The following is a 17400-nucleotide window of genomic DNA, read 5'->3' on the forward strand; positions in this document are numbered from 1 at the left end:
AATGCAAGAGTTACTATTGAATCTCTCTGAAAATGAAGTCCTACTCACATAGGACAGTACTGTGATAAATTACCTGATTTTTGCTGGTCTCTGTTACACAGTAGTTATTACCACTATGTATAACAGGGCTTTGGTTTTTTATCTTCCAGCATACGACTTCTTGAACAGTAGGACAGATTTTGAATGTAATAGTACCTGCTGAAATGTCTGAATAGATACAAATAGGTATTTTGATTGTATTCCTTGTTCAACATTTTTCAGTATTTATTTTCACAGTTTATATTATTCCCAAGCACATACAGAAGATCACATGACTAAAATTATTATGGGAAAAAAAAAAAAAAAAAGCAATTCCTGTGCCACTTGCAAAAGAGGCACATACATATTTCAAAACCATTTTGAAATGGCCCCTGAAACCCAGAGATAAGCCAGACTGAGTGGAAAACAAACACATCTCACATCTCTGAGAAGTGTACTAGCGGAAGGAAAAGCAGTAAGAGCCTCCTGCTGGGAGGGATGCCCAGCTCTTCCCTTCAACATGGCAGTGGTGACAGTGGTCCTTCAGAAGCCAAAACCCAAATCACTACTTCCAATACTACTGGGAGCAATGGACATGAAGATAACTCAAAACTAAACTCTCAGTGACTCTGAAAGATGTGGAATGAGAAACTGTTGTTACCCTCAGCCTTTACCTATATCCATTGCTCCCATGCTGTTTCATTTAGCAGAAAACTCTGAATCCAATGCCTGAGATGGAAGCATTTATTTTTCCTCTTTAGATGTCATGCCTCAAGACCAAAAACCTTAGTGTACAAGGACCCACTGGTACTTAGCTCAAAGTTAAATTCTGGAATTTTTGGACTCTTGTATCCACTTCCTTTCCCAGTGTACTTGAAGCTCCTATAGCCTACTGAAACCCAACAGGACCCAGTTTTTCGGAATGAGTAGATGCTTCTTAACAGTGACATCTTGTTTAACTTCCACTTTTTTTTTTTTTTTTTTTTTAATGAAAGATGGTATTGCCATGCACTTTGTTTCAGGTCAGGCTTGAGGTCTGAAAAGTGAGGAGGAGCACTCCTTGTCCAAAGATCTGAAATACCCTTATGGTCAAGCATTTGTGCTATCTTAGACACATAGAGAAGTGTTACTGAAAACTAAAAACTCTTATAATCTACATTAGATATCTTAGTCATTGAGGAAGGCAGAGGAATGTAGAAGAACAACATTGCTCAGAGACAAATCACTTCCACTAGTTTACATTTTAGTATGCCAGGTATCAGTAGAGTTGCTGGAATCAAAACAAGGGGATTCTCCATACAGTCACACATTCTTTAGATATGTCAGTGCTCACTGAAACTGAATGAATGGCTCAAAAATGAATGTTTTAATGCCACTACAAAACAGTACAGACCTCCAGCTTCATTTCATGTTGGTCTTATCCTCTTTGAAAAAAAAAAAAAAATCTATTAATGAAAATACACATGGCACAGAAAACCTAAGGCAGCAAGAACAGCAACCGAATGCTTTGGGGAATGTGAATTTTTGTATAGTTTTGTACTAGTGGAAGATGCCTCCTACTTCTGAACTTTTGATGCTGAATTTGCAGCAGCCACACTGTCTATATCCCACATGCAAGTTCTTTAAAACACTCCTCTTAAACATCTTCATATAGTTCTTGAGCTTCAAGTTTTTTGGTTGTTTTATTCCTAGAGGTGAATCATTACTGAAAGTTGATGGCCATCCCTCGAAAAACTTCCTGCCTTTTTGCTCTTTGAGAAGGACTGAACATCTCTGACATGTTTCAGGACACACAAACTCTGTCACAGATTTGATTTTATGCTGGAAGCATTAAGAAAATTTGATGCTTCCTCTGAGGTTTCTCAGTCCAAAGCGAAGTCCCTTTTAAGGCACCTTTGACACTACTAATGATCTGTGCAAGACTTTCTATGGAGCTGAAAAACAGAACTACAATACTTAAATTGAAAGGAGGCAAAACAGAACCAGGAAGAAATTATTAAGAATTGTTCGTTTCCTGCTACAAGACGATATATGACAGCTAGGATAGACAGCCAAAAGGAAAAATAACCTTCTATTTCATGTCCCAGGATGCTTCTATAGATTTCTTGTCCTTTATCAGGCTTCAGTTAAAAATCTAAGTCTTTTGTGTTGGAGTCTTTAGCCCCACCATAAGCAAGGAGGAGAGCAATATCACTACCTTTTTCCATATCCTTTATTATAGGATTTAAAACAGAATTTTCTAAAGACAATTGTTCTTAATGGATTTTTCTGAGCTCCTTTTTCCCTTTGCCTCTTTCTTTCTGCCTGTTCTTTTAGACCTACTTTTTTTTTTTTTTTTTTTTTTTTTTTTTTTTTTACAGTTTCAGCAACAAAAGGAACTTTTGTCTGAAGTTGCATAGATATCTATAATACCTATGCATTCCTTCCAAATAGCACTTTTATAATAGCAAATAGCAAACTACAAGAACTTGACATTTATCTAAATCCTGAAATTTGGAGAGCAGTTTATGCCTCAACAAAATTTCAGGGAAAGGAACTTAGGAGCATGTAAGTGAAAAAATTAGTGTCAGTATTCTTTCTAGAGTAATTCCTCCATAGTCCCCCGTCAAGAATATGAACTTGCATTTCCTAAAGGATGAGGAAATTAACAGTGTCACGTTGTGCACAGTAAAATAAACCTGAAAGGCTGTACTGGAGAAATGCAGTAAGGCTTAGTAAGGTTACATTTCTTATCCGTGTTACAGACATGTTCTACTGAAAACATTATTATAAATCTGTCATAATTATTAATGACAAATCTCCCAGAAATCAGTCTCATTAGAATACCATTACACTCTTAATGTAGCTATACTTTATTACATCTGGAGTAAACCTGTGCTCAGCTGGGTAACCAGGATCGTCACTGAGGAGCTCTGCAAGTCCAAATACTTAAGACACTGATGTGAAATACCACTTATATTGGAACAAAGGATTTTTATGACCTTTACTTCTGGGCTACTGCCCGGCTGAAATCCTCTCTCCTGTTCAATCCACTTTACAAGAAACAATTTGTCAAAATTCTTCAAGGAAACTGCTCTTCATCTGTTTTCTTTAATAGCTGCATTGCTTGAAACCAGATTAAACTTGTACAAGTTTCTCATGTTGATGACATCTTCAAATCTGAATCGATCAATTCCACTAAGTTGCTTCTGTTAGCGAATGCTGCTTTTGACACTAAGTACGAATCATGCCTTACTACCTGCTTAATGAGTGGAGGATGCAGCGGGTCTCATTATGCATTTACAGTGGTCTGACAAAGGGTTTCCATTTATTTCTAAGCACCCTCATAATCCTTATTAACTGTTCTCTTGACTCCACAGAAATAATGTTCCATGTATATATCTCTTCTACGTTATTTTAAAGGATATGCGTCTGTGCCAGATTTAGAAAGGCATTAGTCACCTAACAAGGGCAGGCAGTCATCTAACCTGCCTACACTATCCTGATGATGCCTCCAAGTGCCCATTTGTATCAGGCTGGTCCATGCTGTGATTGGTTCAACAAATTCCCTCTTAGCCTATGACTTCATATTTTCCATGGTCTATCCACTCTTTTTTGATGGCTTTGCTTGAGCTGCAAATACAATATTTGAAGGGTTCACAATTCACTTTGAGCTGTTTCTGTATTTTGCCATCTACTATTCCTTGCTTTGTTTTGCTCGCTCACTTCCTTTTTAAATATGTAAATATCCCCAGGGACTTTTTTTGGTGTATTTGGATATTTCTGTACTATTTTGAAGGATTAAATTACAGTACTTTTGCCTTTAGGGTCTCTTTAAAACTAATTCCACCCTAAAAAATTCCCTTTTATGGTTTAATGTCATGATGTTAAGTTTCAATGCAATCCCTCCCATGAGAATACCTTTCATGAGAGAACACGAGGGAACTGAAACTGCCTATGGAAATATGAAAAATTTCCCACAAGCGTAGCAGATGACATATTTTTTTTATTTTTCTGACATGGGATGACTTAGACACCATGTGCCACAACAGCTGAAAGTAGTATGCGACAGAGAACTTTATCTCCCACCGCAAAATACTGCAGTCCTAATTTCTCATTTCTACAAGTTCACGTCATGTAGACAGAACAAACAACAAACAACCACGTTACATATTACACAAGTTCTGGCACTTTTAGTGATACATGATTTTCTGGAACAGCCTTATCAAGCCCAGTACCCTCTTGCCCAGGAACTGGGAACCACTAGCTCCATGTCCCCCTCAGCCAGTCACAGTTCTAGAAGTACAGCCTTTTGGCAAAGGTAAATTCAGGTGTCATCTCCATGGAGTACTAACCGTGCATAACTCTGTGAAGGGTAACAGTACCTAAACTAGCTTGGAAACCTGAGGCAGTCTAGCTGTGGTGGCACAAAAGTCTGTGGGCTATTTTGCCTTGCTGAGGAGCAGTCGGCAGTGCAAGGCAGGGAGAAAAATAAATGTTTTATGTCTTGAATGCTGTTACAAGTCCACCGAGGAGACTAGGTGAGCAATGCCATTCTGAAACATCCTTTTACAGCCAGAAACTCGCAACCAAATCTAGGTTGCATTCTGTGAAACATCTCCATTCGATTCAGGGGGTCAGTCTCTGGTTCCCTCCTATGCACCCTATCTGCTTCAGGAGGTGTTCACAGTGCCCAGACAAGGAGGGCAATCTCCGTAAACTCTCTCAAAAGCCAGCAGAGAGAGGCTCTTCAGCAGTGGCTTGAGGGGACAACAAACAGAGCACAAGCATAACAGACCCTTGAAACACCCCCTGGAGAAATCCACAGCTCTCTGCAGAGCAGAGAAGGAATGAGCAGAAACCTTCTTCCTAGTTCATGCACTGCACCATGGTGCAGACCCCCAGTGGGAAACTTCTCTCCTGCTCCTACTTCACTGGACTTATTGCCATGGCTGGCACAACCCCACATTCTCACAATCTTTTTAGGTAGGTGTCTAGACAGTACATTGCTACCTTGTTTTGCTTATTGAGTACAGCAACTTCCAGGCTTTTGAAGCATTGTTGTCTCTCCCCAGGTGTTTATTCTTTTTTTTTTTTTTTTTTTTTTTTCTACTTAACATCAGTTGCTAATGAGAGGGGAAATCAAAAGAAACTTAGATTGTAAAGAATAACAACAACCTTGGAAACTGTTTTCTTCCTTCAAAAGAAAAAGGAGATAAATGCCAAACAAACAGATTCAAGCCTGTTTGATGACAGAGCTACAGAACTATCATGCCTCAAAGCACAACCTGCTACAGAGCAGTACAGACTAACAGCATCCTTTATGAAGCATTTATGAGAAAAATTAGCTGTGCTCCTAGATGGGTTTAAGAATATTTTCGAAAGGAGAAGTAAGAGCTCAAAAGCTGAGCCACCTATATTATTTTGTTTCACACCTTTTAAAGGGGAGCAACTAAGATCACAAATATGCAATCTCCACTGTATAATGGTGTACTTACAACATTAAGGTGTTTAATTCCAATTGGTTTTCAAGTAGTGGTTCCTGGTTATGTGTGGAGCTGGGTGAAAGACCCCTTGAATACTGACATAAAAATGAAAAGCTGAAGACTACAACAGAACATTTTTACACATATATCAGCTCTAAAATATGGACCTTCAGCATACATAATAAAATACATTATACAACTTTGGTAGCTGACACAAAACCTTTCTGAGGATAAGCAACAGTGATTATTTTAAATCTGTCATGGGGATGTTCTTTGCCTTCTTTTCCTCCCTTCCTTGATTGACTTCTCTGTTGTCATGGCTCTCATTTGTGGTTAGGTAATACCAAATTTTGAAATTCTTTTTTTCTGAGTATACATAATCCTTGTCTCCAGACAGGATTTAATATTATGATAAACTTATGAAATGGAAATACCTGAAATCCTGAAAATGTAGCCAGTAAGGAGAAGTCCCCACACCACCTGGTGAAAAGTCTGTCACCAGACTGTCATTATCTGGATGGTGTTTTGGTCCCACTCAGGTCAAGAGATTTCACTGGAACCAAGATTTTATCTTCTCATATATATTTGCAGAGCCCTCAATGCTGCCAGTGTGAGGCAGGTAAACACAGTAAATACTGCCAATGTGAAGCAGGTAAACACATTAAGGAATGAGAGGCAATCCTGCCTGATCTGCAATTAGTATATTATATGTTGTCATAATTGTTTTCCAAATATTTTGGTATGAGACCTGCCAAGGCGAGGAAAGAGGCACCATCAAGGAGGCCTTTCAGGACTCCCCACTCAGGCAGCAGAGGATGCAGGGATGAAGCATTTCGGGAACATACACAGACAATGGTACAAACTGCTGTTCTCTTCATGGCAATGAAAATGAGACAGTCTTCAGGCTACATGTGGTGACTAATAAATTGGGTGTAGCGAAGTCTGTTTTACTGCAGGAAGGTGAATTTAATGAAAGCCTGTGCCTGACAGGTGGTTCCTGTGCGGGAGATCCTGCAGCTCAAAAACCCAGCATGGGAAAAGTCAGCTCCTGCAGAAACCCTGCAAAAAGTCACTGTTTAGACTTGGAAAATAGACTCAAAACAGACAATTGGTGTATTTCAATAAAAGGATCAAGAAAAAATATGTAAGAAGTAAGGTTACCTCTGGATCTTAGCATTTTTGGAAATAATTTCTTCCAAATCTTAAATTTACACATGGAATCACTTCAGGGTTGGGGTCAAAAATTAAAAACAAAACAATGCCAAAACTCCAGATGTTTGCTCCCAAATTCATTTTAAGATTTTAACCATTAGGAAGTTTCTTCCTCATGTTATATTTTGAGATTTAGGTTTAATTACTTTGGGAATCAAAATATGGCCTTGTCTTACTACAGTTACTTATTACACTTTTTTTTTTTATTATTTTGAAAAAAATAAATGTGAAAATGCAACTGCACACTACAAACATTACAGAAGTTATCAGATCAGAGATGTGAAAATAGTCACTTTACTCAGTTGGACAGCCTTCCCTTCACCACCTCAATTCTCAAGTTTTCTTTCTCATGCCTCACACAGAAAAGAAACAACATTTCAGAAGAAATGAAAGCTCACCTTATTTGTTCCCAGTGTAAAAAAACAACAACAACAACAAAAAAAACAACCAACAACGTTAAAGGTGCTTTCCAATAAATGTAAGATGTAAGATAGCATTGTAAACAAACAGCATCCTGGCCAAAAAGAAGACTCTGCAAGCTAATATTGAAAATATGAGCAATTAAAAAAAAAAAAAAAAAGGATCCAGCACAAGCAGAATATGCAGAATATGATATGTAGCTTCTTAAGTTACTTTTTGGCAGTACAAATAAGTTTTGTTTATGTGTAACGTGCGATGATTTTATATAACTTGCAAATTTAAGAGAAGCAAAAATTCCACGGGAAAAAGAAATTGCTGAGAGAAACTTAACTTTTGTCAGGTAAAATTCCCCAAGAAATGTGGCTTTTCTTTTGCAAAATAATATATATTTGCCCTGATTTTCTGAGCAGCAGTGGCTGGGGAAAGTACTGGCAGTAGATGCACAAAATCGGAAGAGAAATCTGTTTTCTTGTACATTTTATTTAAACCCAATGGAGAATGCACTGTGGTTTAACCAGGCTGCCAGCTCATGGACTGACTCCACACACGGCCTGAAAGAGGGTCCAGGAGTCCTGCCGTGGGGCCAACAGCTTCTAGCATCCCATTTTCATTAGTCCAAAGAGTCATACTGCCATGCTCTGCATTGCTGTCTTTAGGTTACTTCTGTGTGGGGTCCTATCCCCTCAGGCAGAGGGAGGATTGAATTCACATTCCCCATGTCACCAGTGAGGCTTCCAGAAGTCGCTGAATTCCAGAATTTATTTTACTTATTGGTTTTGTTGATTTTTTTTCCCCACCAAAAGTGTCCCCGAAGGGACAGCTCCAGGCATTTTGTGCCAGAACTGTCCCTACTGCCACACATTTGTCAGGCCTTGATGAACGCATGCCGATGGAGGTCAGTGGCCATGGGTGGGGCTCAGGCCCAGGCCAGCACCACATGCACAGGCCTGAGCCTCATGCATGGGATGGAGGGACCTGAGCAGGGCTTTCACGACCTGCTCCAACATAGGCTTGGATCTCACGTGATACCAGCAAGGAGTGTACCTGCACTATACCTTGCCTTTGGCAGAAAAGTAGATCTAAAGCATTTCTACACTCTGCAGCTCCTTCCCGACCCCATGGCATAGTTGGCTGCCCCTTGCATGTGTTAATACAACTTGTTGCATTGGTAGCTTTTGTAGAAATAGACTGAATTGGATCGCTGAAACAGTTGTTTGAGGGAACAAAAGATTCTTTGTAGGAAAAATCCTACAGGTAAATACAATTAAGACCAAAGAAAAGTCCATCTCTGAACAGGTCCCAAGCCAAATTATTGTCTTATTTGCCATGCAAAGACCTCTTAAGTTGCCAAAACCTGCAAGTCACTTGCCCAATTAAAATCACTCAGGCTTTCCTTCAAAATCTTCCTGTTACAGAGTAGTCACAGATATTTTTTGGAGATTCTTCATGCAAACAGCAAGTAAATTATGCAAATTACAAATAAAAATTACTTAGTTTCATTAGTTTCAATATAAACGGTAGAAAAACAAGTGATTGGAGTTGCTCTTGCTAATTTTCTGTGTAACTCAAGTGTCCCAGCTGCACATTCCCATAAAAGTTTTCACTTTCTGACTTAGTGAAACACCCTTCCAGCCCTGCAGTTAGCTAACTAACAGCCAAAAACCAAATCACAGAGATTGCAATGACACAAGATCCAAAAATAGGCTACAAAGCGAATAGGAGGTGAATTCCACCAAGTCTGACTGTAGAGCAGGAATTCCCCAAACTCTGCCCCCGGCGTCCTGGGAACCGAGAGCAAGCTGAAAGTTTTAGGAGAGCTGAAGAGAAATAAACACAAAGCAGAAAGGGGAAGGCAGGCTTGGAGCAGTTTTCCAGATTCTCGATGTGACAAGGGGAGGGACGGGATGGCGAAGGGGAAGCTTTGGTCCTAAAGCAGAGATCCCTAAGGGGCAGCCTTGCCCCCCAGCGGGCTGCCCACCCTGGCGGTGCGGGATTTCGGCTCCCCCACACCTCATCGTTACCCCACGGGGCTGCGGACCCAAAACCCGAGCGGCTCCCCCCCCGTGCCCCCCAAATCCCGTCCCCGGGCCGTGCCGGGCTGCTCACCCGGCGGTTGCGGTCGGTCTCCCGCACCTCCTCCTCCTCGGGGCCCTGCCGGATGAGTGCCCGGAGCACCACGGCGTTGTTGGTGCAGCAGGCTCGGAAGAGGCTCAGCGCCTCGGGGCTGCCGCCGTCGCCTTGCTCCAGGGACCAGCTGTCCTCCGCCTCGTCCTCCAGCCCCCCCGGCGGGTAGAAGGAGTCGTCCGAGGCGATGCTGCAGGTGTCGGGCAGCTCGGAGAAATCCTCGTACTCCTCGCAGTCCTCTTCTTCTTCCTCTTCCTCCTCCTCCTCCTCGTCGCCCTGCCCCTGGCCGGCAGCCCCCTCCTCCCCCTGCTCGGGGCCGCTTTCCGCCTCGGGCAGCTCCTTGCCGGAGCCCGGAGCGGGGCAGACCCGCTCCCCGGCCAGCTGCCCCCCGGCCCCCGACAGCAGCACCATGTCGACAGCCCTGTCACCGACAGCCCTGTCGCCGACACCCCTGACACCGGCACCCCGGCACGCCGTCTAGGCGTCCCGGAGCCTGGGGGGGGTCTCGTCGCCCCCTGCTCGCCGGCCGCCCCCGGGCCGGGCCATGCCGCTGAGGGGATCCCTCTGGGTCCGGGAGGGAGGGGAGAGGGGTTTGGGAGGCAGGTCTGGGGTTTAGGAAGGGCGGCGAGCAAACTCCCGGCCCGTAAGCCGATCAGCATCTCTCGGAGCAGATTGGGGCTTGGGCTTAGCGCGCTGACATCAGGGACACGTCTGGAAAGCGATTTGCTCCGGGGAGGCGCAGCAAAAAGACGGGGAGAGCCTCGGAGGAGAGGGAGCGGCGGGACCCCAGCCCCTGGGGCCGGAGGGACCCCCAGAGGCAGCCCCCGAGAGCCCCCGAGCCCGGGATGGGCTCGTCGAGGGGGGAGAGAGGCGCCCGGAGCCTGCCTCTGGCCGAGGGGCTGCCGGCCGAGGGGGGGAGGAGGGCAGTTTGCAGAGCTCTGGGTCGGAAGGGAGAGCTCACTTTACTGTGAGCAGTTCATGAACAGAGAAAGCACAGCACCGACAGCTGAACACGTGCAGGCAGATGCCAGGCACATAGTTTCTGTGCAAGGCATCGAGAGATTACTTGGGGAGCAATCGTGCGTGCGTACACCGAGATGTCACAGTGCCACGGTTCCTCTGTAGCCTTTCTCCCTTTTCAAGCTCCTTATCAGCACAACTCTCTGGCAGCGAGAAGGTAGGAGAAAGCCCACGAGCCAACCAAACAGGGCGTTTGGTTTCTCCCACAGCAATTTGAAGTGAGCCTGGGGTATATGAGAAGCTTTAGCTGGTCCAGGGACCAAGTTCCTGCCTGTCTGAAAGGAGAGAAGCAAGTTTTCTGTGTGAGGTGAGACAGAGCATGAGACACGTCTCTAAAATTAAGAGTATGAATTGAAGGGAAAGCAAAGGTACGTGTAAAGGTGTCTGAGCAGTGAGTGCTTGTAATCTTGCAAGAAAACCTTGTGCAAAGCAGATGTCTCCATTGATACCAAACCCAGCAGCTTCTTGCCGATGCCCGGCTGGGGGGTTTAGCCCAGCATCTAGCAGATGGATATCTGTAATCAGAATTAGCAATAAATAGCTCCCCGATTGGCTGCCTCTGCAAAGAGGCTAAACCAGGAAGAAATGAGATTAAACTGTTTGCTCACCTCCAGACACCTCTGAGATCAGGGCTGACGTTCATTCCCAGCGATGGGCGTGCTGACGCTGCCTGTTCCCATTTAGTTCTGTGAACAGCAAGGGCCCTGCTCCCCAACACCATCACTTCTGGCTGCTCCCCAGTCACACACTTCAAACATGGCTTTAATTGCAGCACGACAGCGCTGTGGGACTGACTTTTTACTCCTGTTGCCTACCGGTTTGTGGAGTTTAAGGGCTCTGTTCAGTGAACTTTTTGTTCCCTGCTCACTTAGTGTGGCCGTCGGTCTGGCCAACACAATGTGATTTCTTAGAGCACCACTTGTGTTTTGGAAGGGCTTCAATTTTCCTTGAGACCCTGCTGCTGACAGGGAACGTTTGCATTGTTCCCAGCCAGAACTTATCATAAAAGCTCGGTGCTCAGAAAGACTTCTGCCTGTAGTAACTCTGAATAGCAGAAAGGTTAAAAGAATGAATATAACAAAATGGGAACAAAAAGGTTTTGGTGAAAATTCGGCTCATCTGTAGGAACCAATTCATCAAATGTATTTGCTTTGAGTTTTATGAAATAAATGCACAAGAATAAAGGCTTTTTTTTTTTTTTTTAACTAAGTATATATCATCTAATTATAATAAATATGTTAATGAAGATGCAGGCAGTAAAAACTTCAAAGAGAAAAAAAAAAAAAAAAAAAAGCACCCTGATTCCACCTAGAGGGATACAGAAATTATTTCAATTTAGGAAAAAAAAAAAAGTTTGATTCTGAAAATTTGTGGATTTTTTCCTATGTTCAGAATCTAGCTTATCTGCTGATTAGTGGAGGAGAAACGACTCAGTCCATTCCCACAGCTGTAGAGACACTGTGCAGGGACCTCAGGTGAAAACATTTCTCTCATCCAAGCTCAACACTTTCACCCTTTCTCTCAAAGAGCAGTGCTATATTCCTTGAGTTCTCAAAGCAAGGAGTCAGGCTAATACTCCTAATAAAGAGAAGTGACCATGTTTCCCATTTAATTCCATTGCTTTTACAAGTGCTGTCGAGCCCGTAGTTCACATTAGTTAATCTCTGTGCAGCCTGACAGTGAGCAGCGAGCTACCACAGAAGGGTGCAGGTAATTGGACATAAACCCTTGTGCAGGTCCCTGAGGTGATGCTGCAGCCATTTGTCTGCCAGCACAGAGGCTCCCACCAATGCTGGTCTGCTTGGGCATGGTTGTATATTTAAACCAGATTATGCTCAGTTTGTAAATTCCTCCAGCTTGTGCATGGCAAATGGGGTTTCTTGTCATTTGTGCTTCAGTGTGCAAATTGCATTAGAACAATGTGAAGAAAGGCCAAAAATGCCTGCACATGTTTTCAAATTATCAAAAAAGCTGTTCCTGTGGCTTTTGTAGGAGGACAGCCTCAAACATTTCATCTAGAAGAGGTACCAGTTAATGTCTATTAAGTTAAATACTGTATTTAGAAATTTTGTAGTAAAAACAAAAAAGCAAAGAAAATTAAAGATTATCTTGAAGCAATTAGCCCAATATTATCATCATTATCATCAACATCTGATCAAATTTTATTGATGGGAATTAACAAGTCAGGAGATTAAAATATCCAGAGCAGATCCCACTTGCTAGAGAGGCAGAATTTGTTTTAGTATTCACCCGACTGTGGGAAGTGTGAGGAGGAGCCTTTATAAATGTGAACCTAACAGCACTTGCTATGACCACACCATTTATAAAGTCCACCCCATTTAGAAGGAGCAGTATTGGAGCTTCAGTTTTCTTAAGTTCTGGCCAATATTTGATGAGAAATCCTGCCTGATCTGAGAAGTGACATCTGCTGAAGAGATACAGGTGGAAATTGCAAGATGTTTCCTAGAAACCAAAGCCTTGAGCTGAGTGATGAGAGTGGAGCCAGAGAATAGGAAATATTAGCAATCATCTTGCTAAATGTTAGTGTTTTCTCAGTTGCTGTTATTTTCCAGCTGGAGCTCAGTCAGAGGAAATGGTGCTTAAAGTATCTGTGGTACCAGCCTGTTGGTGTCTCTGTCCAGTTAATATAATAGAGGGGCCCAAGTGCAAAAATGTGATATTGGTTCTTTTCAATTCATTTACTAGCTATGATTGATCATAACTGGTGTTCTGCTTTTAATATGAACCTGTATTTTGTTTCTACTTGAAATCTAACACATGACTTATTCTAGAAAAAAAAAAAAAAAAGCTTATTTCCTTAAGGAATGGTACTGGATCTATCTGCTCTCAGCTTAGCTTGTATGGAACCTTGAAAGCCATGCCCATACTGAGCTCCCCGAGGAGCTCAAACTGTTGCAGCATGCTCCTGCTAAGGCACGTTGAATATATTGTGCTGTTATGTGTTGTTCTGATGTTTTTGAAGGTGTTGGGTGGTGAAGGAGCAAGTGCAAGAGAAGGGGGGGGGATAGAGATGGATGGAGGTTCCACTCCAGCTGCTCTTTTCTAATATATGCTACTGTAGACTATGTTAATGATGAAGAAGGCCCTTGAAGCTTCCAGTAATTCTCCAGTGTGCAACTTCTATTTTCATATTTCTCGTTGCTTCTGTCTCATTGCTTCATCAGAAAACTGATGAAGAAGTATTTTTTGGGTTCGTATGTTGTTTTATCAAAATATTGAGGGAAAACAGAAGTTTGTATTGTATCTCTGTCCATGGCTCTGCCACCTCAGGGGAGTGGATTAGAAAAATCTCTGCTTTAAAGTTGTTGTTGTTGTTGTTGTTGTTGTGGTTGTTGTTTTCTTTTTAGTTTGCATAGTCTTTCTTAAAATATTACACATTTGCACATAATGGCATTGCAACAGTCATTGTTTGATACGTCAGTTGCTGTCTTTTCTGTTGGACAACGGCTAAGGAATATTGACAGTAGAAGAGCAAAGTGTTTCTCAAATGATAAGCTTAATTTATCTTTTAATAAAATAATACTATACAATAAATAAATAAATGTATAAAAAGGACTAGGGAAAAATCCCATGTACATTCTATTCTAAGACTATAATTACTGGTTCATTTGTTGGTGTTTTTTGTTGTTGTTTTTAACTGGATTGTTAAGATTGATTGTTTGTAACTGGATTGTTGTTGTTTTAACTGGATGTAAGAGAATGTATTTGCAAACTGTTATTTTATTTTTGAAATTTGTGTAGCAGAGGACTCCCCACATATATGTGAAAACATATTACTGAATTGGGATCTAAAATTAATAAGCAATGTTATCTTTACACCGTAATCTTTTGTTCCTCCCTAGTAGGATTTCTTTCCACATACAGAGAGTAAGCTATGTAGTTGCTTCACAAGTTCCTAAAATAATTCCTCTGACTTTATTGTCAAATTATGCAACCAAAAATAGGTTGTGTTGATACTGGTATGAATAAGCCTGATGATGCCACTCCATATGGACGAAATGTGTAGCACATCTACCCTTGCACTTCTAAAATTTAAGATCCGTTCACTCCTCTTCTGCAGATTTCCTGCATGACTGTGGGGGCTTAGAGCCTACCCATCCCTCAGTTTTATCTCATGAGTGACAATAATGATACATCTCTGTACTTTTGGGATGTTCAGGACACGGCATTACAGTTTGGAAGAGGTGTTTGACTTCAAGCCATGGGTACCAAGTACCAGCCAGGTACCACACATATATGCCCTTCTGTCCTCACCGTTTTCTCCAGCATCAGTAAACTGTACAGAAGTCAGTACTGAATTCATTCTAATTCTGATTTTTTTCCAGCAAACTCCTGAGAAAACCTTAATATGTGACCTAGTTTCTGTTTCATAATATTTTCTGGAATATTATGTTTTTAATCCTCTTTTTTATTTCAGTTTTGTCTAATACAAATTGAGAGCTGGAGATTGCTATCTAATGCAATGCAGAACTGGAAAAACATTGACACAAAAACAGAAAAAGAAATGATTTCACAAAGTAAAGAAATTAAAGGCAAGATCTAGAAGTTTTGCTGCCCAACTTTTTTTGTATGTACCAACTCATCTTATCAGGCACCCTCTTGTGAGAATTTGGAGTGCTTTAACATATACCTTGCATCGGGTGGCACGTTTCAGCACAGAATCTGATTTCACGTTGTGAAAGTTAATATCATTCTCATTTGGTAGGTGCTGAAATTGAATTAGAGAGTATTCAGATGCAGCAGAGCAATGCAAAATATAACTTTAAACATGCAGATGTCTTATTTTGGCACCGCTCAACTGCTTTAAATGACTCATGGTTTAAATGTCTTGTCCAAAATCATACAGCTGGGAGGATGGAAATGGCTAGAGAAATCCATCGAAATACCTAGTGTGTACCTCCACCAAGGCAACAAGTCATCATCTTGAAGCTATTTCTCCTATCAGAATGTAACAAATGCCATCCAGTAAACACTGTAAAAGGCTCTTTGTGACATCTAAGTCAAACACAGTTATTATATTCAGTGTACTGCATTGTTCTCAGACTCTTTCTTCTAGATAGTTAAATCTAAACCAGAGCACTGATAAACAAAGTTGTCTCCAGCAAGGCTGCTTGGATACAAGACTACTTTGTTGCTTCAAATTTTACTTCAGAGTCTGCACTTATAAGGTATCAAAATAATAATACCTTATATCAGAAAATGTGATTTCCTTATATGTGCCAGGAATCATGCCTCAGAGGATTTATTTTTTTTTTCTCTCTCCCACCTCTTCCTGAGATAATTGGTCTTTCTGGCATTAACTGGTGTTTCACCAGACTATGCAATCACACAATTAACTAGTGGTTTGAACTGAAAGACAGATATGCTTAAATATTCTGGCAATGTTTTATGCATGTATTTTATCAATTTAGTGAATTAGTGCCGTGGTGAAGATATGTGTGCTTTGAAAACATTTTAGAAACTCATATAATGACTGTGAGGCTATTGTTATTTTCCTATTGTACATGTATCTGTTAGCTTTTATTGTCTCTAACAGGAAAATACTCATTTTCATCTTTACAGAGATGTGTTCTTCAATGAGATTATTTATTTAACATTTTCCTGGAATCGTTTAAATTGTCATACTGCCAGGTTAAAATAAATAGACATTTGTCTCATCTGAAAGTTCCCTTGTTTCTTGCTGTTTTCATAATGCAATTTTCACAAATCAAAAATATAATGGGAGTTGTTCAGGAGACGCTCAAGTAAAAGCTGAATATTATACCTATAGTGTACCTCCTTAGAAGCCATAACTCCCATGTGATCATCAATTATGCAATTTGAAGTACCTTTCTTACTCCGTTGTATCTCTTTTTGTCAGCACCCTTTAGCAAGAAAATACCAAACGTATTTTCATTTGCTACAGAAGAAATTAGAGAGGTAGGTCAGTAAATAACATTGACTCAGTTTCTGTGGCAAACTATGCAGTTCTGCTGGTTTCATCTCTGTTGCCTTGCGCAGCTCTCTTCCACATGGATATAGTCTATGAAAATGAAGAGCTGTTTACAGTTCAAAGCATAGTATGGGTCTTACTGGCCCTCAATACCAGGCTAGTTAACAAGTAACACCAAACTGAGCCTATGATATCTCCTTCCTGTGTTGTTCTTGTTCCTTTAAAGATAAAAAAAAATACAAAAAAAATAAATAAATAAATCTGTGACTGATTCAGTAAAAGAAATATATGCTTCCGCGTGGTTGTGTTTTCTTTGGACACATCCTACGAGTCCTGTGTGTTTTCCTTTTGATTGCTTCTTGCACATCCAGCAACAAGAAAGTCTTTAACTTCCTCTGTAAGAAGGCAGCGTTGAGGGATGAAATTTCCACTGTCAAGCTGCTTCACAAACAGCAATTAATAATCAGAAGACACTGAGATAGGTAAATATTGTTATCTCTGCCTTTCAGTTGGTGAAGCTGAAATAAAGAGGTCAAGGTCAATGTCTTCCAATTTAAAATATATGGTTGTACTTCAACAGCTAAATGAGTGAAATGAATTGCAAATTTTTAAATCCTATGAAGTCAAAAGGACTGTGCATTCTTGGGAATCATGAAAATCTGAACTCATGTATATGCCGACAGTGGTGTAACCAAGTTAAACATTCTTGCTTTAATGATTAGGGCAATGTTAGGTCAGAGTCAAAGATACCCTGAGTCTCCCTAGTTTCTGGGGTTCTGTCTTATGTTCAGCAGAAGATATCTGCACTTAAATTACCCCCTCTATTTATTTATACTTGTGTTGTACCAAGATCTTAGGAGGAGTTTTTCCTTTAAAATCTCAGTTGCTCTTGAAGCTATGTTGCACTTAGCTTTCCTCTAGTTTCCCTCACTACAGCCTGTCTCATGCTAATGAAGGAACTTGCACTCTTGCTCAAGGAAAAATGTATCATCCGTCCTGTGGGTGGCTGTGGAAAAGATGAACACACGTACTTTCCTTATGACGAGAGAAGAGGGAAGAGAGAGCATCTTGTTTTCCCAGAAGGGAGTAGCAGGGACGGGACGTGGTTGGTCAAGGCATCTTTTCAGGACAGGATTGGCAGTCAATTCTCTTTTGCATCCAAAAAACCCAGTCTGAAAAGGAGCCCAG

General features: G+C 41.3%; 1 protein-coding gene across 2 annotated transcripts in view; it reads right to left on the reverse strand.

Annotated features, from left to right (window-relative positions):
• The window catches only part of ANKRD33B (ankyrin repeat domain 33B), a gene marked incomplete at its 5' end in the record, with an annotated part of 38391 nt that extends 28741 nt beyond the window's left edge, over positions 1–9650 (reverse strand). For both annotated transcript variants that reach the window (XR_014689330.1, XM_084508648.1), the window contains one exon: positions 9222–9650. Coding sequence is in view for 1 of the 2 variants with exons in the window: in XM_084508648.1 (XP_084364774.1) it covers positions 9222–9650 (429 nt within the window). The remainder of the gene's footprint in view (positions 1–9221) is intronic.
• Positions 9651–17400: the final 7750 nt, after the last annotated feature.

This window comes from Aythya ferina (assembly GCF_964211825.1).
Source record: "Aythya ferina genome assembly, chromosome: 2".
NCBI classification, from domain to species: domain Eukaryota; kingdom Metazoa; phylum Chordata; class Aves; order Anseriformes; family Anatidae; genus Aythya; species Aythya ferina.